Source organism: Erinaceus europaeus, chromosome 15, assembly GCF_950295315.1.
Source record: "Erinaceus europaeus chromosome 15, mEriEur2.1, whole genome shotgun sequence".
Lineage (NCBI taxonomy): Eukaryota > Metazoa > Chordata > Mammalia > Eulipotyphla > Erinaceidae > Erinaceus > Erinaceus europaeus.
The window spans coordinates 51,367,085-51,394,657 of NC_080176.1; the positions used below are offsets into that span (position 1 = coordinate 51,367,085).

General features: G+C 43.8%; 2 protein-coding genes across 6 annotated transcripts in view; one reads left to right on the plus strand and one right to left on the minus strand.

The window, feature by feature from the left end:
• Positions 1-1,187: 1,187 nt before the first annotated feature.
• TPGS2 (tubulin polyglutamylase complex subunit 2) lies at positions 1,188-21,740 on the minus strand. 2 transcript variants are annotated; one of them, XM_060173761.1, is made up of 8 exons: positions 21,412-21,740; positions 20,882-21,004; positions 16,636-16,715; positions 11,858-11,945; positions 9,174-9,302; positions 5,283-5,396; positions 3,105-3,265; positions 1,188-2,070 (listed from the first exon to the last, which is right to left on the minus strand). In XM_060173761.1, the coding sequence occupies exons 3-8, from the start codon at positions 16,654-16,656 to the stop codon at positions 1,840-1,842; spliced, it is 744 nt and encodes a 247-aa protein (XP_060029744.1). In that variant the 5' UTR covers positions 16,657-16,715; positions 20,882-21,004; positions 21,412-21,740; the 3' UTR covers positions 1,188-1,839. The 2 variants fall into 2 exon arrangements, with proteins under 2 accessions (XP_060029744.1, XP_007535471.1); XM_007535409.3 differs by lacking the exon at positions 20,882-21,004 and having other exon boundaries at positions 21,412-21,739.
• Positions 21,741-21,821: 81 nt separating this feature from the next.
• Positions 21,822-27,573, plus strand: part of KIAA1328 (KIAA1328 ortholog) — a 295,446-nt gene continuing 289,694 nt past the window's right edge. For all 4 annotated transcript variants that reach the window (XM_060173759.1, XM_060173756.1, XM_060173757.1 and 1 more), the window contains exon 1: positions 21,822-21,941. In XM_060173759.1, the coding sequence (XP_060029742.1) occupies positions 21,884-21,941 (58 nt within the window). In that variant the 5' untranslated portion in view covers positions 21,822-21,883. The remainder of the gene's footprint in view (positions 21,942-27,573) is intronic.

The window sequence follows — 27,573 nt, forward strand, 5'->3', positions numbered from 1 at the left end:
TAAGAAATCTTAACCTAGATCAGTGTTTAGAAGTAACCCAGTCAACGCCCATGTTCAGCGGGGAAGCAATTACAGAAGCCAGACCTTCTACCTTCTGCAACCCTCAATGACCCTGGGTCCATGCTCCCAGAGAGATAGAGAATGGGAAAGCTATCAGGGGAGGGGGTGGGTTATGGAGATTGGGTGGTGGGAATTGTGTGGAGTTGTACCCCTCCTACCCTATGGTTTTGTTAATTAATCCTTTCTTAAATAAAAAAAAAAAAAGAAGTAACCCAGAGAATTCTGATGACTAAAAACAGTCTAACTGGGAGTCGGGCAGTAGCACAGCGGGTTAAGCGCACATGGTGCAAAGCGCAAGGACTGGCCTGAGGATCCTGGTTCGAGCCCCTGGCTCCCTACCTGCAGGGGAGTTGCTTCACAGGCGGTGAAGACGGTCTGTAGGTGTCTATCTTTCTCTCCCCCTCTGTCTTCCCTTCCTCTCTCCATTTCTCTGTCCTATCCAACAACGACGACATCAGTAACAACAACAATAAAACAACAAGGGCAATAAAAGGGAATAAATAACAATAAAAAAAACTTTAAATAAAAAACAGTCTAACTATTGCAGTGGATGATAGCATGACTTCCCAGTCCCTTTCTAAGCTTCACTGATCTTGAAAAGGCAGCAACGTTAGAATCTCTTAACTGGCGCTGCTGTTTCCCCCTTTGATTGGATGGGTTCAGGAAGACCTAACTTCAGGTATGGTCCTCTGCAGTGTGGCCCTTCACTGTCCTTTTCTACCACTTCATGGAGTGCTGTATAGTTCTGAGCAGGTGGAGCAGAGGGACACTCTTGTCAGTAGTGATGGGTTTCATCAAAAGTTAAAAAAAAAAATTTATTATCTTTATTTATTGGATAGAGTCAGCCAGAAATTGAGAGGGAAGGTGGAGATAGAGAGGAAGAGAGACAGACACCCGCAACTTACACCACTCGCAAAGCTTTTCCCCTGCAGGTGGGAACTGGGGGCTTGAACCCAGGTCCTTGTGCATTGTAAGTATTTATCCATCTGCACTACCACCTGGCCCTCACCAAAACTCTTCATGAAGAGTCCTGCAAAGCAATGTTTGGGAGTTTGTTATGCTAAACTGAAAGCAAGGCATTTTACAGGAACCTCAAGATGGGAAGCTTTTGAGAACTGGAAAAGAAATGAACAGAACTGTAATTTGTATATTGAAAGATATATACAACTGTATTTGCAGTAATTTTCATGAAACATTACCACCCATCAGAGATAAATCCACATTCTCTAACAGAAATCAACTGATCTAAGGAGAAGCAGTATGAAAATATTTTAACATAATGCTGTACAGCACAGCTGTCAATGGTGCTGGGCAGAGCAGGATGAAGATGGAATCGTTTTACAGCTTCTGTGCTACCTAATAAGAGAGTCCATTAGCCACACAAATACTCCAAATCTGGCTAATATAATCGAGGAGTTGAATTTTTCACTTTTCAGTTCAACAGTAGTTTTAATGCCCAGGTCATGGCTCCAAACCAGTGGTTTATTTGGGGGGAATTTCTCTATAATCACTGCTGAAAGGTGGGGGGGATGGAGAGTGAGGGCAGAAAGGAAGGAAAGATCTTAGCAGATCCATTTAGCCATTTAAACAATATCCAAAATACTCTATAGCACACAACTCACTCCAGTTGGAAACCAAAGGCCTAAGGTTTTGGTCATTCTGGAGGGGACAGGTCTCTGGCTCTACACAGAGAATGGGTCATGCCTGGGTCATGCCTGGGTCATGCCTAGGGCATCTGGGCATGGGAATCCACTGGGGAGCTCACGCGGAAGGAACTTTTCATTTTCGGACAGTGTTTCCAGAGCCAGAAGAAGATTTGGAAGTGGAGGGAGGAACTGAGGGTCCTTTCTGGCTGTTGGCAGGCTGAACAGGCCCTTTCTTCTTGGGGACCAAGGTCTTGTTCTTGCTCTTAAACACTTTGCTGGGATCCAGCTTGTTCACAAAGGAGTCAGCCTCTTCCATTAACAGGTTAGTGTTGTATGTTATGGGTTTGTACATGTTGAACCATTGCTGTAAGGGAAAATTGGGGAAACGAATCACAATTAGGAGAAGTTCCATTGTTTGTGCTGTTTAGTGAAAACACAGGGCTAGAGAGCAGGGGAGTGAGGGGGGAGGAGAGAGTCAGAGTTTTAGAAAAAACTATCTTGAAAATCTACTAGCACTTCCATTAAGTGTAAGTGACGACACAAAGATTGCTTTCATAGCTTTTGAAATAAATGTGGCATCAGAACAAAACATCTTGACTAAAATTCTTTCTAATTTAGTGAGTTCTGAGTCTGGGGTGTTTGGTCCCAAATTATCATGGCACAGGGGCCTTTTATTCTGTCCTCTATAGATAGACTATCAATGAAAAATACAAAGTGCAGAATGATGGGAATAGTTTCTAAAAATATTTTTATTTATTACTGGGTAGAGAGAGAGAGAGAGAAGTGGAGAGATGGGGAGATAGAGAGAGACAGACACTTGCAGCTCTGTGAAGTTTCCCCCCCTGCAGGTGGGGACCAGGTGCTTGAACCTGGGTCCCTGTGCACTGTAATATGTATGTGCTTAACCAGGTGCGCCATCGCCTGGCCTCCGGGAATACTTCATTACACTTGCTACTTAGAAAAAGGAACTCTAACCTATACTAACATTTTATCTATGCAGTTGAGTGCCTTGCAGGAACACAAGAAACCAGTAGTGGCTGTCTGTCTGTATTGTCATGGCTGGGGTAAGTGCACCAGGAAGTTGGAGAACTGGGGGACGGGAGACTGACTACTTTTCCCAAGTGTATGCACCAAATATCCAAAAGCAGCAGTCAGACCTAAGTACACAATTTTATTAGAAATAAGTTCCCAGGTGATTCTGGAGATCATTCAAGTTTAGAAACCACCTAATTATAAGAATCTTTAAGAACCACATAAGGATCTCCACCTGCAAACAGGTTCCTAGGTTCTATACCTGACCTCCTGAATTAGATGGTGAGACTGGGAGTCTGTGACTGGATTTCCTCAAAAGGTTCTGACACATCCCACAGTTTGAGATGACACTGGTTATTCCCTTACCTTAGCTTGTGGGCTAACGCCATAGCTGGTGAAGGCATACTGCCACTGGGGCAGGCCTAGGTGGGTAACAAGCAGACGGTAATAGGCTGTAAAGGTGTCTGTGAGAAAATGCCAGTACAGTGCTCTGTCCAGGAACCAGATCTCAGAGTCTTGTGCCAAGCCTGAAATAGCAGACAAAAATAAATAAATAAATAAATGAAGCTTTTAAAACCCAATCTGTATACACTTATAGTTAAAACAGATTTTCCCCCATTTCAGCCTCCCAGTTCCATTCTTTTTTTTAAAATTTTTAATTATTTGTTATCTTTATTTATTTGACAGAGACAGCCAGAAATTGAGAGGGAAGGGGGGAGATAGGGAGAGAGACAGAGAGACACCTGCACCCTTGCCTCACCACTCACAAAGCTTTCCCCCTGCAGGTGGGGACTGGGGGCTCAAACTTGGGTCCTTGCGCATTGTAACGTGTACTTATCCAGGTGCACCATTACTCAGCCCCGCCAGTTCCATTCTTCAGTGACAGATGTGCTTAAGTCAGCTGGTCTCTGTGCTGGCTTCTGGCCACACAGATGACCCAAGACACTCTTTTTTTGTGTGGATTCAGCACTTCCCCTCCTTAGTGCTTTCAGCTTTCCTGATGGAAAGAAACATGACCCTTCTTCCTTTTTTTTGCTTTTCACTGTTCTTTTTAGTCACTGTAATTTTTACTTTTTAATTGGCTCCAGGGATGTCTCAGGGTCCTTACATATGGTAGTATGTGCACTTAACAGGGTGTGCCACTGCCCAGCCCTTTTTATCACTTTATTTGGGGTAGGGGGGAAGGTTAATGGCTTATAGTACAGTTTGTTGGCACAGGGTACACAGTTTCTCTTAAGGGGTTCCTGTCAGGAATCAGAAATGCTGTGAGAAACCTCCAAGGAGAAGCCCAGAGCAGCTCCCTTTCCAGGTCATGTGCCTATCCCTTGGTGTGACGTTTCAGTTAAGCTCAAGTGGGCACTACCGTACCAGTCTTGCCTGGTACTTGCTTCTAACCTACAACTCAACACTCTAGGCATCTCCTAGTTCCTCTCCTAGTATGTGAACTCTAACTGGCCACCAACCCCTCTTCCTCTTCCAAAAACGGTTTTGTGAACTCATTCTTTTGCTGAATAACACAGACTCCCCACTGTCTTCTATTTATGTTCAACCTCCTTTGCTCCTGTTCCCAAGACTGTCCCACAACTAGCTTTCTGACTCATCTCTCTTCATCCACAGAATGTCTCTTCAGTGTCTCAGTCAAGTGCATTTCCCATGTTCTCCGTACCTGGATGCCCCTCCACCGCATCAAGACACCCATTTGATATCTAATGCTCGCATTTCAAGATGCTCAGCGGTTACTTTACAAAGGATTTTTTCAGCTGGAGATAACCTTGCCTTGTGCAGAGGTAAGTCCTGGAGTACTTTCTTACTCCTCTCAGGAAGAAAGCTACTTGAAGAGGGTCAGGCCATGGCTAACTCTTTACTTTCACAGTCGTTAGCCTAGGTGGCCAGGTGGTGGCCAATGCGCAGAATTAGAATCTGTTTCTCCTGACTTCCCGCCTGCAGTCTTAGATTGAGGTCTAATAATTCATTGCTGTTAACTGGCCTACATAAAGAAGGGGCTGGGTGGTGGTGCACCTGGTTGAGCGCACATGTTACAATGTGCAAGGACCAGGGTTCAAGTCCTCGGTTCCTACCTGTAGGGGAAAGGCTTCACGAGTAGGGAAGCAGTGTTGCAGGTGTCTCTCTATCTCCCCATCCTCTCAATTTCTGGCTGTCTCTATCCAATAAATAAATAGAGATTAAAAAAAGAAACCCATTTAAAAAAAAAGTATAGGAGAATGATATTTTTCTAACATATGAGCCCATTGGAGAAGTCTATAACTCCAATGGCTTTTTCATTAAGGTCTTTACTCATTTGTTATCTGAACCCCATAGATTTTTATGAAGTAACACTTCAATGATAACTTAAGATTCTAGTAATTGGTCTAAAGGAGAGTGCTCAGAGAAGATTATGGGAGCTTTCTGGGTCTTGGCATTAACAAGAAAATAGAAAGCATTCTCAGGTGACCAGGAAGACTGTGTCTTTGTGAGGTGACTGGAGAGCAAGGTGAGCCAAATCAAAGCCAACAATAGATACACTCTCGTTCCAATGCTTCTCACCTGGTTTCCCTCTTTTGTAGACAAGACAAACCTTCCCATGTCCACTGCAAGGATCCAGCTCAAATATCACACTGCGTGAATCAAAGTGAGGTTTCTCTGGCTGGTTTTCACTGGCTGCAACCCAGAAGTTAAAGGTAATTGTCCAACAGGTTATAAATGCAAATGCATATTCACCTAACTTTTCTAGAATGAAAAAAAAGGGTGTGTGTGTGTGCGCAGGAGACCACATTTCTGAACAAAAGAAAAATCTGGGGAGTAGGGCAATAGCACACGTGGCGCAAAGTGCAAGGACCGACGTAAGGATCCCGGTTTGAGCCCCCGGCTCCCCACCTGCAGGGGAGTCACTTCACAGGCGGTGAAGCAGGTCTGCAGGTGTCTATCTTTCTCTCCCCCCCCTCTGTCTTCCCTTCCTCTCTCGATTTCTCTCTGTCCTATCCAACAACAAACGACATCAACAACAGTAATAATCACAAGGGCAACAAAAGGGGGGAAAAAAGATGGCCTCCAGGAGCAGTGGATTCATGGTGCAGGCACTGAGCCCCAGCAATAACCCTGGAGGCAAAAACAAACAAACAAACAATAATAAAAAAAGAAAGAAAGAAAGAAAGGAAGGAAGGAAGGAAGGAAGGAAGAAAGAAAGAAAGATCTGTTGTCTCCAGGCTAGGCTTCCACAATCAAGTTATCAACAGAGCTGTCTCCTTTGAAGGCTGCGAAGAAGAATGTATTCCATGCTTCTCCTTTGGTTTCTTGTGTGTTATAAATGTTTGGTGTTTCTTGGTTTGTAGAAACACTGTCCAAATTTCTATTTTCATCTTCACCTGGCATTCTTGCTATGTATTATCAGCCCCTCAATTTCTTTTTATTAGGGTACCAGTCATATTGGACTAGCCCAGTTATGACCTCATTTCAGCTGATTACTTCTGTAATGAAACTGTTTGCAAATACACACATGTTCTCAGGTACTGAGTGTTAGGATTTTAACATATGCTTTGGAGGGAGTTATAACCTACAGCATTCTTAGATCTCACCCTCTTTTATCGGTGTAGCTGGGATAGGAGAGCATCTTTAAAAACATTCCTTGTATTAGGTCTCCTCTTTTCTAAGAATGTGTAGGGAAAAGTTATAACAGCACACTGCTAGATACCATGATTTAGCTGTAAACACAGGTCCTTCCTCTTAGGAGCGTCACTCAGGACTGAATTCCTTTTTGCATCTTGAGACCTCCACTTCATCTGGTTAGAGTGCTTATATACCTCAAACATTCATCCTTTAGTATTTTTCTTATACCCTGAGAGGGGTATTTATATTTCCTTGACTTATATAGGATTCCTGACTGCCGTGCTTTTCTCCAGTAATGTATCTAGACTTTCTCACTATCTTCTAGATTGCACTGTGCAAATGAAAAGTGAAATGTCAGTCTGATCATTTCTTCACAAGTAATTTATTTTTGCATACCTTGCCCCCCCCCCCAATCATGTAATCCATAGGTGTCTAGTTTTTCTTGAATTCATTTTGGGTTGTTCTTAATTTGCATAGAAATTTTTCTTTATCACTTTATCATCTATCTCATAGATTGTTTTTTTCTCTTTTTCCTGAGTGCCTATAATTCTAATGGCCAGCCTTGTGAGTAGACCTTTTACTTTGACTATGCTTTTGGCCTTTTCTCTCACAACCTCCCCCCCTTAAATTTAGCTGTGCTTTTAGATGTTTCTTGCATTTGATTCTTCTTGTCACTAATGATGCAGGCGTCAGTATTTACATTCTTTATGACATCTAGTTAGTCACTGAATTTAGATTCTTTAATATTTTTTTCTGTAGGAAGTTTTTGTACTATTTTAAATGTCCTCAAGTATTTGTTTTTATTTAGATTTTCATCTGTGTCCTTATTTTCTGGTTGATTCTGATATCCATTCTGTTACCCAGCCTACCTCTGCTCTTCCATTCCAGGTTCTGAGGCAGGGAAAACTCAGTTTATTAACAATTTCTTCACCTTTCAAGGATTAGTGTTCCAGCATGTACATAGGAAGCAAACTGTGATCTTTTCCCTACTTGAGGACTGAAACATCTGAGTGACAGGCTCTTTGGAGGATGAATCACATCTCAGTCTTTCTTTTTGAATTTCTCTAGGACTACTGTTCAACTACATATCCATTTGAAGAAGAAAATCTTGTTATAATTTCTGTACTCCAGGACTTCAGTCTAAGGTCTGAGATTTGGAGACACTAGAAGCCTACTCAATATTCTTTATTTTCTTGCTATTTAGCCCTAATTCTATGTGAGGAGAAAAAGCGGAAAGTACCTTTTCAGATTCCCTCACAATTGTGATAACTTTAACTCTGTTCTGGCCAATGTCCAATAGGAGAGGCTTTTGAGACAATGATTATTTCCTCATTAAAAGGGAAGAGTTTCTGCTGACAGTTTCTTTTTTTGCCATTTATCTTTTACTCTTCTTTCTACCTAGAACACAGACTTAAAAGACTATGTAAAAAAAAAAAATCCACATTTCTTCAGCTATGAGAATGAAAACCATACTCTGAGGATAATGAAAAAGCCAAAAGGAGATTTTATCATTGATTATCGCAAACATTATGCCAGCTAGCTTCACATTACTTGTTAAAAACTACTTATACATGATAGTGGCATCTCTCTTGCATTACTACCAAGCACAATTCTGACTAAGTTTTCACTCAGTTGCTCATTTCCCACCCAACCCTCCCCCCAGGGTTTTCACTAGGCTTGGTGCCTGCACCACCATTCCCAGTACCCACCCCTGCCACTTCTCTCTCTCTTTTCTAATAAAAGGAAAATAGAGAGAGGGAAGAGGCACCACAGCACTGCTTCACTGCTTGTGAAGCTCCCCCCCCCATAGGTGGGCAATGAGGATGTGGCCTGTGTCTTCATGCATGGTAATGTGTGCACTCTACTGGGTGCACCACTACCTGGCCCCTTGTCAAGGTTTTTGTTTGGGGGGGGTGGAGGAGAGAGAGGGGGGAGAGAGAGAGAGAGGGAGAGAGAGAGAAAGGGAGAATGAATGAATGAATGAATGAATGAATGAATGAATGAATGAATATGGGAACACAGCACCAAGACTTTCTTCAATTTGGTGGAGGTCAGGCTTGAACCTAGGTTGTGCACATGGCAAAACAACACACTATCCAAGTGAGCTATTTTGCCAGCCCTGTTCAGTTTTTAAGCAGCCATTTGACTTCTAAGTTATTTCAGTAAGAAGAGCAAAGAGTTTGGAAATAGGAATGGAGACTTATGTTCCCTGAAACCCCTTGGTTCTGAAATGTTAAGTTTAATCTGTGACATTCATTCATTCATTCATTCATTCATTCATTTACCAAATATTCATTATGTGCCAGCCAATGAAATGGGTACTGAAAACAAAACAGAGATTCTAGTGTTGGCATCTGCTTCATGAATATTTCCTTTGCTGGTGTGTGTGTGTGTGTGTGTGTGTGTGTGTGTGTGTGTGTGTGTGTGTGTGTGTGTATACACATATATACATCTACTGACTTTAGACAGCTTTAAAAAATTTTATCTTTACTTATTGGATTAGAGACAGCCAGAAATCAAGAGGGTAGAGGGAGATAGAGAGATAGATAGAGAGAGAGAGATAGATAGATAGATAGATAGATAGAGAGAACGACACCTGCAACACTACTTCACCACTCACAAAGTACTTCCCTGCAAGGGGGGGGGGACCAGGGGCTGGAACCCAGGTCCTTGCACATTGTAACGTATATCTATATAAATATCATTTGCAAGAGCCTGAGAAGTCATAGATAGGAAGTTTTCCTGAAGACAGTTTATAATACCCTCAAGAGGTTGACAAGCTTTTATAAAAAGGAAGTAACTTCTAACTCAAAGAGAAGTTCTTCCAGGTACCTTCTTGCGTATCATCGTCCAAGTCTGCCAGAGTCGGCGCATTAGGAAGTGAGTACATGGAAGACTGGTTGAGTTGTGTCAGTTTGGAGATGCCATTAATTGCCATGCTGCCCAATGGGATGATATGCTCTGTGGGAACAGTAAAAAGGAGAGTTACTTGGAAATCACCTAGTCACCACAGCTGTTCCTCATAAAGACTTCTGCTTGAGTAATCTAAGCACAGTCGTTACTTGATTCCAGGGCTGAGAAATTTGAAGGAAAGTAGAAAGAGGGGGATCAATTCCCTTCTATGCTTCTAAAACCACCCTTTTCATACATACATATCAACAACTAGGACTATTGGGTGAAGAGTCCCCACTGCATGTGTGTGGGCTGAGTACTGAAGAACACCTCCAAATGGGATAATTTGAAAGAACTGGGAAATTTAGGCAAGTGGCCTGCTGGAAGAACAAAGGACTGAAGATGCTGTTGCTCTCCCTTTGCCCTGAATGAAGGGTCATGCTTCCCAGAGGAGTAACAGCTTGGACTATGTAACTCCACTTCTACTCTCACTATTACCTACTTAACAATGGAAAATACCTTCCCTTCTCCTGGGCACTTTTCTTATCCAATGGACAGAACTTGGCAGTCTTAATGTTTGGCTATTGCCTGTGATTAGAGTATAAATAAGAATCAGGCAGGCTCCATATTTTTATCTATTATATAGAATTTTTGTAATTTAGAATGCTTAAAATGAGATAGCACACAATGACTCAGAAAGAAATCTGATTGCTGAAAACACTGGAATGGCTTAAGGTAATAGCAAACTGGCATACAAACCATGAAGTGCCTTGGAAAAGCATTGCTAAAGAGGCAAACATCAGAAATTGAGTCTGCTGTCTCTTCTGTTATTGATTTTTTTTTTTTTCCTTTTTGTCATTCACTTCTATCAGCTACCCAGAGCTCTGGTCCACTAGGGAAAGATAGAAACAGGCTGGGGGTATGGATTCACCTGTCAATGGCCATGTTCAGCAGAGAAGCAGCTACAGAAGCTAGAACTCCTATCTTCTGCTCCCCATAAACAACCTTGATCCATATTCCCAGTCGGGGGGAGAAGTGATAAGATGAAGATAAGAGGACTCTGTACTCCAGCTCCATCAGCACCCAGAGAGAGAGAGAGAAGGAAAAGGAGAGGGACATATGGAGGTAGTTATGATGTCATGTCTTAGAGGGAAAGAGAGGATTAAATCAGAAAAAATGAAGGGGCAATTATGTATAAATGCGGACAGATAGTTGTAGACAAGATGGTTGGCCCATGTCTACAACCTTAGGGGAACTGTGGTGGATTGCAGTGAGGAGAGTGAAGATTCAGAACTCTGGTGGTGGGAATGGTGTGAATTCAAACCCCTGTTGACATGTAATTCTGTAAAAAAAAAAAAAAAAGAAGAAGAAAGGGGGTATCATATGAGGTAAGGGCAAGACAATGGGTTGGGAAGATTACATTAGAGAAAATATTGTAATAATGAGTAGGGACCTATCTACAAAATCTTCATGGAATGTTTCTTCTATGAGGCAGACTTGTGGGAGAGCTAGCTTGCCTCCCCAGAAAGGGGGAGAGGGGAGGAGGACAGAGGACCTGAGAGTCAGTCTAGCCATTAGTCAGCACTCAATCTGCTCTGTGGCTCTGTACTGCAAAGATTACAGGGGATTCTGATGCTCCTATGGAAGTTGACAAGAATGGCTTCTAGGTTATGGAAATAAGTGATTCTAATATGACAACTGATGCTAAATGTCTAGAAATAAGCTAAAAAAGTCCCTGGTCAGCTGTGAAAGAGAAGAAGGGCTTGGTAATCACTAGAAGAGGTGGGAAGGAGAGAGAGGATGCAGGAGGCAGAGGAAATGGATAAGCCACTTCTGCAGATTTCAGTGCAACAGAAATTACTGCATTCTTAGTTAACAGCATGGGTGTGTGGAGGGGGGTGGGGGGTGGTGGTGCTTCCCACAGATCAAAGCTGATCTGGGGATATGGTTAGAGTCTTGAAGCTGTAAAAGACTTCTGGGGTCATGGAAGCCTGTGCCAAGACTAGGTTGGATTCTACTGGCTAGGTTGGGTTTCCTTGCTTATGAAGTTTTACCATAGTCTTCAGCTAAAAGCGCAGTGATGCTTTTCATGACTACATAGTCCCTGTGATCTTTAACATATAGCAAAATATGAACCCCCATGTCTGTCATATAAATATTGTCCTAGACAGCCTGCATAAACTAAAGTGACTCAGGTGGAGGGACAGAAGGGTCTTGAGCCTTTAGGTCTGCACCAAGTGGAGGATGCAGGAAGCGGCCCTCTTCAGACTGCTAGAGGCCATTGCTGCAATTCACTGAAATGGGGCAGTATTCTCAGACACTTGGGATTTTATGAAGCAATGGCTATTTCTCTCTAACATGCCAATAGGATGCTTCTAAACTGAGCTTCTGGTTACATACTGGTTAGACTCTGGCATGGGGTAGTTGTGGTAGGTGTGGTTGTAGTAATAATGGTCTATGTTTGTATTTTGGAGATAATCACATTTTCTGGACCTTGCACTTTAGAAGAACACAAAAATAAAACCATCCAGACTCCAAGATTCAAAGGTTGTCAGAGGGTATTTGAGGTTGTTCCCCACACACTTCCAGCTAGGGAGACACTGCTCCCAAGGAGGGTGACTCACCATCCAGCTTCACGCTCCATGTCATGTGGAAGCCATTGGTCATAAGGTAAAAATTCTTCACATCTTCAGGCAGTATGCAGTTGTTTTTCTAGAAGTAGAAAGGAGCTGAAGTGAGGAGTGGAAAGGGATATATAGGCAGGTCTCTAAGCAACAAGGGGCATTATTTACTGTTTCAGATCCCTCGAATGGAAGGATTCCAACAATTATTTAAACAACTTAGGGAATTCTGGGTTAAGATGGAGACATAAGAGGCTCTTAGATTCATCACCTCCCACAGACATACTGACTTTACAGCTATTTAAGAAACAATACCCCCTCTTTATTTTCCCAATCATTTTAATGAAGGTATAGTGGTTTACCATACAGTTGCTGATTTCATATCTCTTCATGAATATATTTGGTTTTCAACTACGGTATCTGGCTAACAGCTCATCAGATTCTTGGAAGGTCCTAATGGTAAGCATGTCCAAGGTGCTTCTTGTGCTAGCAAAGGTAACTCACGGGAATAGCTGAAGCTGCTTATGGTGAAAGCCATGAGCTGAGAGCTTGGGGCTGCAGAGAATGTTCAGGTCGTTTGACATGGAGATTTGAGAACAGCACAGTTGGACAGGGCCTGGGAGTCTATGTCTGTGCCCTGTGCCTGGCATCATGCGTCCCTTCCATCTGGCTATTGTGAACTATACCCACTGAATACAATCAGAAACACAGATAATATAATCTGATCCTGGGACTAGTTCACCTCAAGTCTTGACAAGGAGGTCATGGGGACCTTCAGTCTCTACCTGCTTGATTAGAAGTCCAGATAAATATGTAAGCTTGTGTCTGAGTCTGGCACTGGGGTCTTGAGCCTCTAATCTGTGGAGTCTGATGCTATCTCTAGATAACAGCCTAACTGAATTGAATTTTCAGAGATCCTGTAGATGGTGAAGATATGCTTGTTGCAGATAAGCCTCCAATGAAAGTTAGTCTCGAACCAGCAACAGTTTTCTACAAATAGTTTGTTTCACATCCTGCATTCACGTTTAGTCCATTTTGAATTGATTTTTTCCGTGTGTACTGTTAAGATCATAGAAGTCAAGTTTTGTTTTGAGGGATGTGACTGCAATTTTTCAGCACCATTTGTTGTAGAAGTTGTCCTTTCCCTGATGCATATCCTTAGCTCGTTTGTCATAAATAAATTGACCAATTAAGTGTGCTCCGATTCTCAGCTAGAGAGCTAGAGTGGAGGGTTCCATCAGTCTGTTTTTATGCTAATACTATAGTCTTTTATTATACTTTGGTATGAAAAACTGGAACAGCAGCAAAGTTTCCCAAAGCCTCAGGATAACACACACGGGTACTTCAGTCCTTTGAGTGAAGGAAGAAACTTTTGAAATGTTGTATAATTTGGAGAATGGGAGTCTGCCCTCAAAGCACCCCTCCTTTAGCTGCTTTTGAAAAATACACAGGTGGAAGGATGAACTGGAGATCTGAGGACCTCCAAGTTTTCCCTGGTCTTCCTCCAAAGGGAGATAAGCAGTACCAAACACGAATGTTGTTTTTTTTTTTTTTAATTATCTTTATTTGATAGAGACAGCCAGAAATTGAGAGAGAAGGGGGTAATAGAGATGGAGAGAGACAGACACCTGCAGCTCTGCTTCACTACTTGCAAAGCTTTCCCCCTGCAGGTGGGGACCAGGGTCTCGAACCCCAGTCCTTGCGCATTATAACGTGCTCAACCTGGTACGCATTTAATGTGACTAACCTGTTTTTTTTTTAAAAGTGAAACACAACAGGATGTAAACAAGTATTTCACATGTGCAGCAAATCCAAGTGGTTGTGGAAAGAACAAAGAAATGTCCTACGTTATAAGTTGTCTCTTTGTCCTTAACTGACTGGACTTTGCTCGCTATCAATCTCCTGGTATTCTCCTTTCTTGTTTTCTTCTTTACACTGATGTCTTGACATGGGGATACAGTCAGAGAGGGAGTGTTTGGAATTCTCCAAGATTATGGCCACTGAATGCTACTTAGATCACTTTTGCTTTAGGTTAAACTGTCAGCCAGGGCAGTCGGGCAGTGGCACAACTGGTTTAGTGCAGATAGTACAAAGTGTTAAGGATCCCGGTTCAAGCCCCCCACTCCCCACTTGCAAGGAGGTCGCTCCATAAGCAGTGAAGCTGGCTGTAGGTGTCTATTTTTCTCTCTCCCCTCTCTATTCCTCTGCCAAAAAAAAAAAAAAAAAAGGAAAAAATGGCTGCCAAGTGCAGGCACCAAGCCCCAGCAATAACACTGGAGGCAAAAATAAAATAAAAAACTGTCAGCCAGTTCAAGATACCCAGTATGTGGGAAAATTAAGTATAAGAGGATAATCTAAGTTTATTTCCCGAGCTGGGTAATCTAAAATCTGTCAGTTAACTCTGAGTATTCAGATTCAAGAATAATCTCTCAACTGAAACTACACAACACTGGTGTGAGGAGGGATGTGAGTCTGGCATAAGAGAGAAAACTAGGCAATCACTGCTGTTTTAGTTCAGAGCATCTTTACGGAGTGATTGTAAGAAGCAACGTTCATGCTTGCATCTGACTTTCAGCAGTGTCTCTAGATAATTAAATGCAAAACAACTGCCATTCTGAAAAAAGCAGGTTTCTGGTTTTCTTAATCTAAGAACTAAAATCTGCATTTTGATGGTTTATTTTTTCTCTCTTCGCCATCAATTTCCTAGTTTCACAGCTGGGCAGCTCAAAGGATTGATTCCTTAAAAAATATGTCTTCCTCCTTTTTATGGAGGATTGCTCCTGCCCCCTCCTTCAGAGTGGAAAAGTATATGCTCAGAATGTTATTCTCTCACACACAAACTGATTCATGCTGCTTCCATAAAGCTGCATGCATGCTGAGATGTTGGTCACTGGTGCCATCTAGTGGTGGAAACATGAAAACTACTGTCTATCTGCCTTTTTAATTTTTTTTTTTTTTTATTTATAAAAAGGAAACATTGACAAAAACCATAGGATAAGAGGAGTACAACTCCACATAATTCCCACCACCAGATCTCCGTATCCCATCCCCTCCCCTGATAGCTTTCCTATTCTTTGTCCCTCTGGAAGTATGGACCCAAGGTCATTGTGGGATGCAGAAGGTGGAAGGTCTGGCTTCTATAATTGCTTCCCCGCTGAACATGGGCGTGGTCAGGTCAATCCATACTTCCAGCCTGCCTCTCACTTCCCTAGTAGGGTGGGGCTCTGGGGAAGTGGAGCTCCAGGACACACTGGTGGGGTTGTCTGTCCAGGGAAGTCTGGTTGCATCATGGAACCTGGTGGTTGAAAAGAGTTAACATACAAAGCCAAACAAATTGTTGACCAATCATGAACCTAAAGGCTAGAATAGTGCAGATGAAGAGTTGGGGGGGGGGGGCTGCTCCATTTTGTAGATAGCTAGTAGGCATATTTTAGTTATATTCCAAAGGGCCTGTGGCTATGCTAGTTCCCCCCCCCCCCCAAGCCTGAAATCTGATATGCAGGTGGATCCAAGTTATTGTCTGGGGAGATGATGTCATGGCTGGAAAAGGAACAGAAAGCTGAATCAGGGAAGAGAGTAGTTCCCTAATATGGGAAAGGGGTATAAATATTGTTGACTGTAAACATGACTCCGTGACAACTGAGAAGGGCTGGTGGTGGCATTATTCACCTTTTAAAATGCAACATTTCAGTGATTATAACATTTATTGTGGTGTCAGTTTCACTCTAGAAAGAATATGTTGGTGCTTTCCACCAGAATTTGTAAACATAGATAAAACCCTGTGAAAGCAAATATTTAATACATTTCAAGTACAAAACACAAAGTGAGATAAATTCATTAAAAACAAAACAAATAAAACAAAACCCAAGCCTTTTGGGCCATGAAGATAGCAGAGCAGTTCATAACAATAGATTCTGAAGCCTGAGGCCCCAGAGGCCCCAGGTGCCATCTCTGGCACCACCATAAGCCAGAGTTGTTCAATGTTCTGATAAATAAGTTTGAAAAAATATTAATAATTAAGAAAAAAGAAATTTAAGGATTATATTTCTTAAAGCCAAACATATTCCCAATTTATAGAGACAAGTAGGTACAGATTAAGTGTTGTGGTGCTCGCTGTAGGGGCAGGGGATAGCTAGGAAAGGACCATCAGAGAAGGTGATGCTGCAGAGTCCAAAGGAAGAGAAAGCTAGCCAATGAAGGAGGACTTAACGGGGAAGACAAATGTCAAGTGAGATAAAGAGAGCTTTAGCAACGAAGGGGCCCCTTGTGACTCTTAACAGAACAGTATCCAAGAAACGGTGCTGGAGAAAGAGGTCGAACAATAACTGGGAAGTGGAGGAAGAGGACAGTACTTTAGACCAGTAGACAGCAAAGGACGGCCCACTTATAGGATTGTTGTTGTCACAAGTCAGTATATCTCACCCTCAGCCAAACCATCATCTTGTTCCACCATAGGAACTTGGTCTCCAGCCTCCTCCTTGTGAATCTCCCTCCCCCTTTTTAAGTCCCCAAACCAGCAGAGTTATTCATACTGATTTTTCCCCCTCTTTGATAAAACTTTAGCTTTACTGTACACAACTCTGAAAGTTCCCCTGTATTCCTAGAGCAGAGGGCTTCAGGAGATACTCTGTGCCAGGGAAAGGGTTTGTGGTGGAGGAGAGTGTTAAGTGACCAGAACAGAACACAGAGAAGAACAGATTTCCATTCTTAATATTCCCTGTAAGAACACTGAAGTTGACTTCCTTTTGGTCAGACAGGAGGAACCAGCAGGCGATACTTACTTGTTCCCATGAAGAAATCATATGACGTTCAGCAGGTGCTTTCTCTAAGATGGTCACCTCTGTCACACCTGGGGAAGATTCTGGAGGGGGGAAAGTTCAGAACTTCAGAAAAATGACCTTGCCATTCATGGCAAATGCAATGAGTTAAGTAGGGTGGACCCCTAATCAAATTCAAGTAGGGTGGACCCCTAATCCAGTTCTTATAAAAAGAACAATATGGGAGGAGAGTCAGGGAATTGACTCAGTAGTATAGTATGTGCCTTGCACGTGTGAGGCCCTGGGTTCCATCTCAAGCAATATGTCAAACAACTAGAGCACCAGTTCACTATTAGTGGAGCTGTACTCTGCACTCTCTGTCCCTCTCTAGCTCAATCTCTCATTCAAAAAAAGGACACCGAAACACAGTTCTCATAGTAAGCTGCAATTCTCTCTGGATAAAAGATGACTTGTATCTTTCAAATACTTATCTTGGGTCTAGCAAAACACCCTTACCTCCAACCCGGATCCTTTTAAAAAAATATTTATTTTTTCTTTTCCTATTTTTTAATTTATTTATTTATATATGGACAGCCAGAAATTGAGAGAAGGGGGTGATAGAAGGGAGAGAGAGACAGAGAGACACCTGCAGCCCTGCTTCACTGCTTGTGAAGCTTTCCCCCTGCAGTTGGGGACCAGTAGCTTTAACCTGGATCCTTGAGCACTGTAATGTGTGCACTTACCAGGTGTGCCATCACCTGCCTCCCCCCCCCCCCAGGTCCTATTCATGTTGTAGTGCAAACCATCAATTCCCCCATCTCCAATCAAATTATCTGAGGAAAAACAAACAAACAAAAGCCTCACAAGCTCAATCAACCAACAGAATAGGGAAAAGACAATAAACTGTTGTTTCAAACCACTATGCTTCGCTGTGGTCTGCTAGCCAGCAGTAGGTAACAGGGACATACGCTCTGGCAGAAAACACTTTAAGTGAACAGTCACTGAGGTGTTTGATGAGGACTGCTTGTGTCTCAGTTTAGGAAAGTCACTGCCATAGATCTGTTATGCTATTGCTGCCTTGAAGGTGGATTGGACAGTAACAAGGGATATAAGAGGCTTCTGGAAGCTGAAAGTGATCCCTGGGTTTTAGTCCTATCACCACAAGGAGTTGAATTCTATAAGCAACAGGAATGATCTGGGAAGATGGTCTGGAACTATCTGAAACAATACAAATACAGGAAAGTGTATGCTTTATTATTTTGCTTCCAGGATTATTGCACTACGAATCCGCTGCTCCTGATTATTTTTTCCCTTTTGTTGTCCTTGTTGTTTATCATTGTTGTTGTTGGATAGGATAGAGAGAAACTGAGAGAGGAGGGGAGGACAGAGAGGGGAAGAGAAAGATAAGACACCTGCAGACCTGCTTTACCACCTGTGAAGTAATCCTTCCCCCCCCCCCCCCCCCCCGCAGGTAGGGAGCTGGGCTTGAACTGGGATGCTTATGCTGGTCCTTGCACTCCACACTGTGTGCGCTTAACCTGCTGTGCTACCGCCCAGTCCCTACTAGTTTTATCTGAGGACATCATGATTAAATTTATAACAATATTAGGATGTAAATGGGAGAGTAGCCTCACTATTAGTTTAATTAAAGTTGTTTTACTCCCTAACTAGGTTTTACTTGATGAGGTTACCAGTTTGTCACACATCTAAAATTCTTAATAACAGATCATAAAATTTAGAATGTTTAGTTGTTTGTATAGGTTCTTTCTTTTCTTTTTTTTTTTTGGTCTCCAGGGTTATCACTGGGGTGTAGTGCCTGCACTACAAATCCACTGCTACTGTGGCCATTTTTTTCCATTTTATTGGATAGGATAGAGAGAAATTGAGAGGGAAGGGAAAACAGAGAAAGGGAAACATAGACATCTGCAGACTTGCTTCATCACTTGTAAAGTGACGCCCCCTGTGGGTAGGGAGCTGGGGGTTTGAACCCTGATCTTTGCGAGGGTCCTTGCGCTTAGTACTACATGCACTTAACCTGTATAGCAATGTGAGATCTTAAATGAAATTTAGTTGACTAAACATTAACAAAATGAAAATAACTTCTCATGTAACTAAAATTTAAGATTTAAAAGGAAAGTAAGCAAGACCTTCATGACTAAATTAAGGGGAGATGGAGGGCTTGAACAGATCTCTCCTTGCCCAGTTCTATAACATCACTTCTAAAGCTTACCCTCTTCCCAAACACATCATACCTCACTTACTATTCAAGGCACTGAGGATACAGTAAATCCTCACTAAATGCCATGCCACTCATAGGTTCTTGGAAACCATGACTTTAAGTGAGACAGCATGTAAGAAAACCAGTTTTGCCATAGGCAATATTGCTATAAAGAAGAGTTACATTCTTTATAGCATAATTCTAGTCACAAAAACATACCTGAACTTCTAAATAAAGGCCCAGACACCTGTACTATAAACTGTTATTTGTTTCCCTTTCATCTTACTCCAGTTCAGGGTTAAGGGTTGCCAGAGTCTATATATAACCTAGCAGTTCAGGAAGCAAGATGGCAGCCAAGTCTAGATAGGATGCCAGATCATATCTGGGCACTCAACACACACCCATACTTACTCAGATTTAGACAACTGAGGCATGCCAGTGAACCTAATAGGAACATCTCTGAGATGTGGGAGGAAACCATCACGTCCTCTGGAGAAATTCCCACATACAGTAGTAGTCCTAGACAGCACTCGACTCCCCCCTCCTTAATTAAAACTAAGTGGTTTTGGTGATATGAGGGCCTGCTGTATAGCGAAGAACAAGGCCAAGTTCCTACCCTTCTGAATTTCTATTCTAGAAAATACCCCCCCAAAGGTAATCACATGAATATGTTATTTCAAGCAGTGACAAAAACCATTAGGATTTTTAAAAGTCAGATAAAGGAAGGACAATTAATAGGGAAGGGAGTATTAGAATTATATCCAGGGAGTTGGGCGGTAGCAGGTTAAGCACAAAGCGCAAGGACACGCGTAAGGATCCTGGTTCGAGCCCCTGGCTCCCCACCTGCAGTGAAGCAGGTCTGCAGGTGTCTATCTTTCTCTCCCCCTCTGTCTTCCCCTCCTCTCTTCATTTCTCTCTGTTCTATCCAACAATAACGACATCAATGACAACAATAACTACAACTACAATGAAAAACAATAAGGGCAACAACAGGGAAAATAAATAAATAAATAAATAAAACTATATCCAGTGGTCTTATCTAAAGTTCTAATATTTAACCAAGACCTGAATGGGAGAGACACAAAGGAAGACAATCTCAGGTGTAGGAGTCTAGCAAACTGCACACACCTTTGAGAGAGATCATGATGCTCAGTGGGTCTGTGGTACAGCAAAGAAGTCACTGTGGCCCAAACGGACTGAAAGTAACACCAGAAAGCCAGACAAGAGCAGATCATTTAAGGATTTTGTGTCGTGCATAACTTAGATTTCATTCTAAATGTAATGGGACGCCTAGAAGCAGGCTATTCAACCTTTCTCCTTGGTTGTCTAGTTAACTTCCATTTGTCTCTCAAAATCTAGTATCATTTGTGGGTAGTCTTCTTTAATGTCCCAGATAAGGTTTATCCTGTGAGTTCTGAATAATACAAGGAAGCAAACTCTTCTCACTTGTAGGGTTCTTGAGTGTTTACCCTCCACCCCCTACAAACTGGTGTGTGTGTGTGTGTGTGTGTGTGTGTGTGTGTGCATGGGTGTGTGTTTCAGGTGAAGCATATGGAATGGGGAGGGTAAGATAAAGTTGCCTAATGAACAATTTTATAATGACAAAACATCATTTAATTACAAAGAACCAAGCCAGATGTCAAAACCATCAAATGCAGTGTTCAATGTTAGTGACACTGAAACACAGTTTAAATTTTGCTTAGTAACCAGTGGGCAGTTAAGGTCACTTTAGGACAATTTACATCTGCTAAGCTCTTCCAATTGTTTTGTACACAGAGCACAAGCAGAAACAGTGATGTTAACATCACATTTATAAATATTAAACGTTTGGGGGTCCCGCCTGGTTATGTGCTCACATTACAGGGCACAAGGACCCAGGATCAAGCCCCTGGTCCCCACTTGCCAGGAAGAGCTACAGGAAAGGTGAAGCAAGCCTGCAGGTATCGCTCTGTCTCTCTCCCTCCCTAATTCCCCCTTCCCTCTTAATTTCTCTGTCTCTACTCAATAATAAATCAATAAAAGTACTTTAAAAAATAAATATAAAAAGCTCACCAAAGAAAAAAGAAAACAACACTTGATGTCACGTCTTTAAGAAGAGGTTCCGCTAAGCCCCTCATCCAGAGCACCATTGTAAACCATCACCAGCACTGAGCAGGCGCCTGAAGCCAAGGTTCCCTAGAAGGGAAAAGCCCCACTCACATGGTGCTCTCGACCGCTGGGGCGCAGCCGGGGGAGGATACAGGTGCAGCAACCCCCATCCCCCTGCAACCCCAAGCAGGCCGGGCTTTCAGCCATCCTCCCGGGGCCCCGGGGCCCGACTGTCAAGTGCCTGCTGCCTCCTCCAGCCTGCAAGTCGGTGCCTGTGCTTTCTCGGGCAGTGGGGATTTGGTGCAAACAGCAACCTTTAGGCATCCCTGCTTATTACTGCTCTGAGCAATAATAAGTTCTGCATGCATGAACTTCCGCCCCCCCCCCCCCGACTTCTTTCCTCCTTAACAACGGAAACCCCGGCACTGATGCTGCGGGCACCAGGCTGCAGCGCGTCGCCCCTCCTGGCGTGAAGAGCCCCTCAGCTCGCTCACCGAGGATGCGGGTGACCCCGAGAGTCAGCTTCTCCAGGTGCGGCTTGCTGCCGCTGCCCAGCAGCTGGGGCGGCAGGTCCTCCATGGCGCGCGGCCAGTCTCGGCGCGCGGCCCGGGCAGCAGGGCCCCGGGAGAGCGGGCGGTCGGTGCGTTTTGTAGGCGCGGCCGCCAGGCTCACGGCATGCCGGGAGTTGTAGTCCTCGGCCGCTGACAGCGCGGCGGCGCCGACATGCGGGGCCCCAACCGGTTTCGGAGCAGCGCTTCCGTCGGGCGCTGGTTCCCGCGGCCCGGACCAGCGCTCCGCGCTTCGCCGCCCGGACACCGCGACTCCTCAGCGGCGACTAACCCACCCCGCCGGGGCCGTCCGCGCAAGCGGGGGCGGGTCTCCGCGCCCGGCGGCCAATGGGGGCTGGAGCTGGAGGCGGGGGCGTGGCGACTCCGCGGCGACGCCCCGAGTGGCGGTTGTTTCAAGATGGCGGACGTGGCGGGCCCCTCCCGCCCGGGCGCGGCGGCGTTCTGGAGCCGGGATTGTATCCTTCGCCCGCCTGGCAGGGGGCGCCGGCGCCCCCCGGGGGTGGCGGGTGGCGAGTGGCGGGGCGGGGCGGGGGTCGCGTGGGCCCCCTGAATGGAAGGGGGCGACTGGGTGCTGTCCCGCCCTGGTGCAGGTGCTGGGCACCCGTGGGGAGCTAGGGGGCAGCGACCCTGACACTGTGCAGGTGGGAGGCTCAGGTGCAGCCTCGGCCTCCTCCAAGGACCCGGCGTTGTGCACCCCGCCGCCCCCTGGCCCCACGGCAACCTCGGTGGCACTGAGTATGGGCGGAGGAGCGCTGGGTGTCGTTGGAGCTCGTTTGCTTTATTTTGAGGGGTGTCCTGGGTCTGCACCGTGAGCGCATCGGGAGCTCCCCGCACCAGCCACACCTGTCAGCGATAGTCTGTCCAGGCTCGAGTTTTCGCACAGGTGTGGGGCTCGGTTTCCCGGGGACTTAGCCTGGTGCTGCTGGTGACGGTGACGGTATAAAGGTGCTTTTGGAAGCGGTGTGGATATACATGTAGATTGACCAGGTTGGATTTCTTGGTGTGCGGAGAAGCTGTGGAGCCAGTTTGTGGTTTGATATCTGGGGTGAGACATGTGATGTAAATGGGGTTTTTTTTCATCTTTTCTTAATTTTTTTAATTATCTTTATTTATTAGATAGAGACATCCAGAGATCAAGAGGGAGGGAGAGATAGGGAGGGCAACAGGCACACCCGCAGCACTGCTTCACCACTTGCAAAGCTTTCCTCCCTGCAGGTGGGGACTGGGTGCTTGAACCTGAGTCATTGTGTATTGTAACAGTGTGCGCCACCACCCAGCCCCTATAAGTTTTTTGTTTTGTTTGTTTTCCCCGGGATGAAATAGGCTCTTCCAGCCTATACCCTGATGCCAATAAATAAATGAGTCGTATATCCTCCTTTCTCTTGTACAGTCTCCTTTAATCTTAAAATTAATGTAAGTACCCTTCTTTGGGACTGGGGAACTGAAATTGTATGGAGAAAATGCTCTACTTCCTATAGAAATTCAGGTGTCTGAAAGAAAATTGCAGGCTACCAGAATCACTTGTTTCCCCAGCCTATTTCACTAACATTGAGCCTCTTGAGGACGTAAAAACAAGGTGCAATGTAAACATGCTGCTAAAAAAGCACAACCATAGTTCTTCCCGGCTTGGATTGCCCGTGCCTTAGAATCCTGATCTCCTCTGCTGTTAGGTTGATGGTTCCCCAGGCCACACCTAGACCTTCAGAGTAGACTATTCAACAGAAGTCTATGTCTGTAATCTGTTGTTTTTTTTCCCATGATTGAAAGAAAAATTGTCAATACTTTCACCTTTATTACACAACTGGGAGAGTGTGACTGGGAGCTTTTTTTCCATAGATCTTCCTTTCCATCATGTGAGGACACATCATCAGTGACAGATGGTCGTCACTTTTATTTATTTACTGTTCTGATGAGTTACACATGTCTTGTACAGTATACTTTAGCAGTACCACCCATGTCTTCATACCGAATATGTAAGCACTGAGTATACCACGTTATTTTGAGATTCATTCTGCAGATGAAATATGCCTTTAGCAGTAAACTACTTTTCTCCACCAGTGTAGTTTCTGGCAATGCCAGAAGTACCTAGATTGCTCTGCAGAACCTAGATGGCTTGAATGCATCCCACTGTGTTATCATTAGTGTGTGTGTACTTTTCTTACCATAGCTCTGCTTTGTTCAGGTTTGGGCCCTTGGAGCTTCAGGCTCGAAAGTCTTTTTACGTAATTATTATACTATCTCCCAGGTCCCCAAAGGATTCATAACTTGATTTTAATAAATATCAACTATGAGGGACCTAATTTAAATATCACTTCAGCTATAATGTCTGGCATTGAATTTTCAACTAAAAGTGACGGAAACTTCTATGTGAATGTTAACATAATTTACTTACTATCTGGGGAAGCCGTTATGGTTAATAATAGTTACATGTACACCCGACTCAAACTCAGGAGTGATTCAACTCCAAAGTACTAACTCAAAAGGTCAGGTTCTAGAGTGCAGTATGATATTAATTTCCTTCAGATCCCAGTAATCTGTGGTAGACATGCTTCTCTCGTTTCTGCTTCCGTTTTTTCAATTACCACTCTAATTCTGGAGATTTGGACATGTTGGTATCAACATTAAATACATTTCATAACTTTTACTTGTCTTAGTGAGTTACTTCCACAAACAAACAAACAAAACCCAAAGTAGAACTATGGCACAAATCTGATAAGAATTCTAATGCATGTTTTGTATATATTGTGCCTCATTGACTGTTCAATAATATATATATTTGTTGGCAGAATCCTTATATTTGAAGAAGTAAATATTTGATTTTCAAGGGAATATGATAAAGAAAGACTGGAAATATTAGAAAGGTGGGGTGAAGGCAGTTTAAACTATTTTAAAAACTTTAGCTGAAGTTATTTTAGTGTTTGTTTTATGATTGAAAAGGTATTTGGCATGCATACAGGGAAGGGGTTTTACCTGTACACTTACAATAGAAAGTTGAAGGAAGGCCATGCTGAAAGTTGTGGGACAGTGAACAATATAATAAGATGAATTGAAAATTCATTATTTCGTAGATGGTTTGCTCTGAAGCATTCCTTAATATTCAGAGCCATAATCCCGACCAAATCCAGGCATAAGTTTTCTCTTGGTGTTTTCTCTAGATTTTAGTGAGATGAGACCATGAATAAGTAAAGTACATTCACAGAAAAAGGATAGGGTATCAGGTGTGTGTATGTGTGTGTGTGTGGGGGGGGGGGGTTGTGTCTAAGAGGTGGAGAGTGTCAATGTCAAAAAAGAAAGGGTAGTTCTTTCATTTTGATTTCCTAAATGATTGGGTGAAGAAGGCCTCAATCAGGTGACATATGATGAAAGCTTTAAAGGAGGTTTAGGCATAGTCCATGAAGAGTTTTGAGGGAAAGAGCTTCTGGGTAGAAGAATGAAAAATGTTGTTGCCCTGAAACTAACTTGCACATCTCTTTTGTACCCGACAGAACACCTGGGAGGGGAATGCGAATAGCAGTAGAAGGTGGTACAGTGTTTCATGGACAGCTATCACAGGGAGAAGAGAAATTGTACCTGTGTATCAATCTTCTTCTTCTTCTAGCATTTGCCCTTCTTCTGTAGCCAGTCAACAGCATCAGGTTGAGCCTGATGTAAAGTTTCGAGACCTCCTTTGAATCTGGAGAGGTGGCAGTTGTTGACTATGTGGGTCATAGTCTGTCTGTAGCCGCAGGGGCAGTTCGGGTCGTCTCTGGCTCCCCAGCAATGGAGCATAGCGGCGCACCGGCTGTGGCCTGTTTGATAGCGATTGAGGAGGGCCCAGTCATAACGTGCTAGGTCAAAGCCGGGTTGACGCTTGCAGGGGTCTGTGATGAGGTGTTTGTTCTTAACCTCAGCTGACTGCCAACTCTGTTTCCAAGAGTCTGGAACAGAGAAGATCAGTGTAGGTGTAGGAGACCAGATTGGGTGACGAGACGTCAAGCGTTGAACAGGGTGGGCGAAGATATCTGCGTATATTGGCAGGTCTGGTTGAGCGTAGACGTGGGAAATGAACTTAGATGATGCTGCATCCCGACGACTATCTGGCGGGGCGATGTTGCTAAGAAACTGGCAGCCATGGAACCGGGGTGGAACGGATGGTTCCAGAAATTATCCTCATGGAGGAATATAATTTGGAATCGACCAGTGGACATGGGGGCTACGGAACCATACTGGGGCATGGTATTCTGCAGTGGAATAGCATAATGCCAGAGATGATGATCATAGTGTGGAAGTGCTCGCGCCCCATGAGGAGCTGGCCAGTCTTGCAATGATGTTATTCCTCGCGCCCACCTTTGCTGCAGTTTTTATGAGATGTTCGTGAAATGACAGGGTGCGATCGAGAGTAACGCCAAGATAGACTGGCTGGGCTTCATGCCGGATTCTCGTATCGTCAAGCTGCACATTAAGCTCACTCGAGGCCGAGGCATGGTGTAGATGGAAAACAGATGATACCGTTTTTGCAGTGCTAGGGATTAGTCGCCATTTTTTACAGTAATCAGTTATCGGAGACATGTCTTTTGTGAGTGTTTCCTCGAGGATGTCAAACTTGGATGCCTGAGTTGCACAGCAGATGTCATCGGCGTAGATGAACTTCCTTGAAGAAGTTTCTGGGAGGTCATTGATGTAAATATTAAATAGCGTAGGAGCCAGAACAGAGCCCTGGGGGAGGCCACTTGAGACAAGTCTCCATCTGCTAGACTTCTCACCCAGATGCACCTGGAATCTTCTGTTTTGGAGAAGAAACGCTATAGTGTTGGCCACCCATGGAGGCAGGCATCTTGAGATCTTGACTAAGAGACCACGGTGCCAGACCGTGTCATAGGCTGCTGTGAGATCAACAACTCTACTATAAACCATTAACAACCCCCGCCCCAATAAAATGATGGGGGGGGGGATGGAGAGGAGCCAGACAGGTAATAGGGTGGGAGTAGAAGGGTCTGTTCTCAAGTACTGTAGGCCCTCATAACTTCTTTGTCTTACAATCTGTATATGTTTAAGTGTCTTACCATAGGTATATGTTTAAGTGGTTGTTTTAACCACTCTGTGGAGAATTAAGTGTTTGTTGCATCAGGAGCAAAAGCAAGAGAGACCAGGTGTAAGGTTATCACATTAATTCTGGTTAGGGTTGAAAAAGTAACTTGGATCAAGATGAAAAGTAACTTGGATCAAGATACATTTTCAGGTAAAAGCAACGGTTTTATGCATATGAGGGAAGAGAAGAGACTAATTTGGCAGGCGTCATCGTGTCAGCCATGTTTAAAGACATGAGCTATGACTGAGATCACCAAGGAAATGAGAAATGCTCCATCCATTAGGTACTGGAGATACCCCCAAATTTAGAGGCTGAAAAGAATCTCAGGAGACTGAGAAAGAGTGACCCAGAAGGTAAGAAGAGGTATAAGGAGAAGAGTTGTTGGTGTCCAGTATTGTAACAAGTCAGATACTAAGAGGTCTGATAACTGACTGATGATGAATTTATCAAAGCAGAAACCATTTGAACCTTATTTGAGGGTGGTCAGAATCATTGTACAGGGACCAGGAGGTTGCTCACCAAGGAGAGTGCCATTACCATGCTTGAGAATCTGGGTTAGAGCCCAGGTTACACATACTGTGGACCAGTATGAAAGGGGGTTCCGTGTATGGTGAGGCAGTCCTGAGGTCTCTCTCTTTCTCTCTCCCCCTACCCCCCCCATCTCTTTTTCCATCCTCTCACTAGAGAATGAAAAGGTTTTGTCTGGGAGGTCACTCATCAGTACTGCCCATGAAGAGGACCCTAAGTTCATTCTGCTAAGCATATAAGAAGAGAGAGAGTAGTTGTACTCCACTAATTGACTTGGAAGTCTTATTGGAGAAGGCTCAAGACTGAATGAAAAGCAAGGAAGACAGTGAGTATAAGTAATGCTGTGAGAAGCTGTATTATAAGGAAAGCAAAAATAGCATATTAGTTGTAGTGGGATAACGGGTGAAAAGAGTTTTGGTTTTTGTAGAATGGGAATTATCTAGATACTATGAAGAGTTTAACAATAAAAATGCTTGATTCAAGGGAAGGAG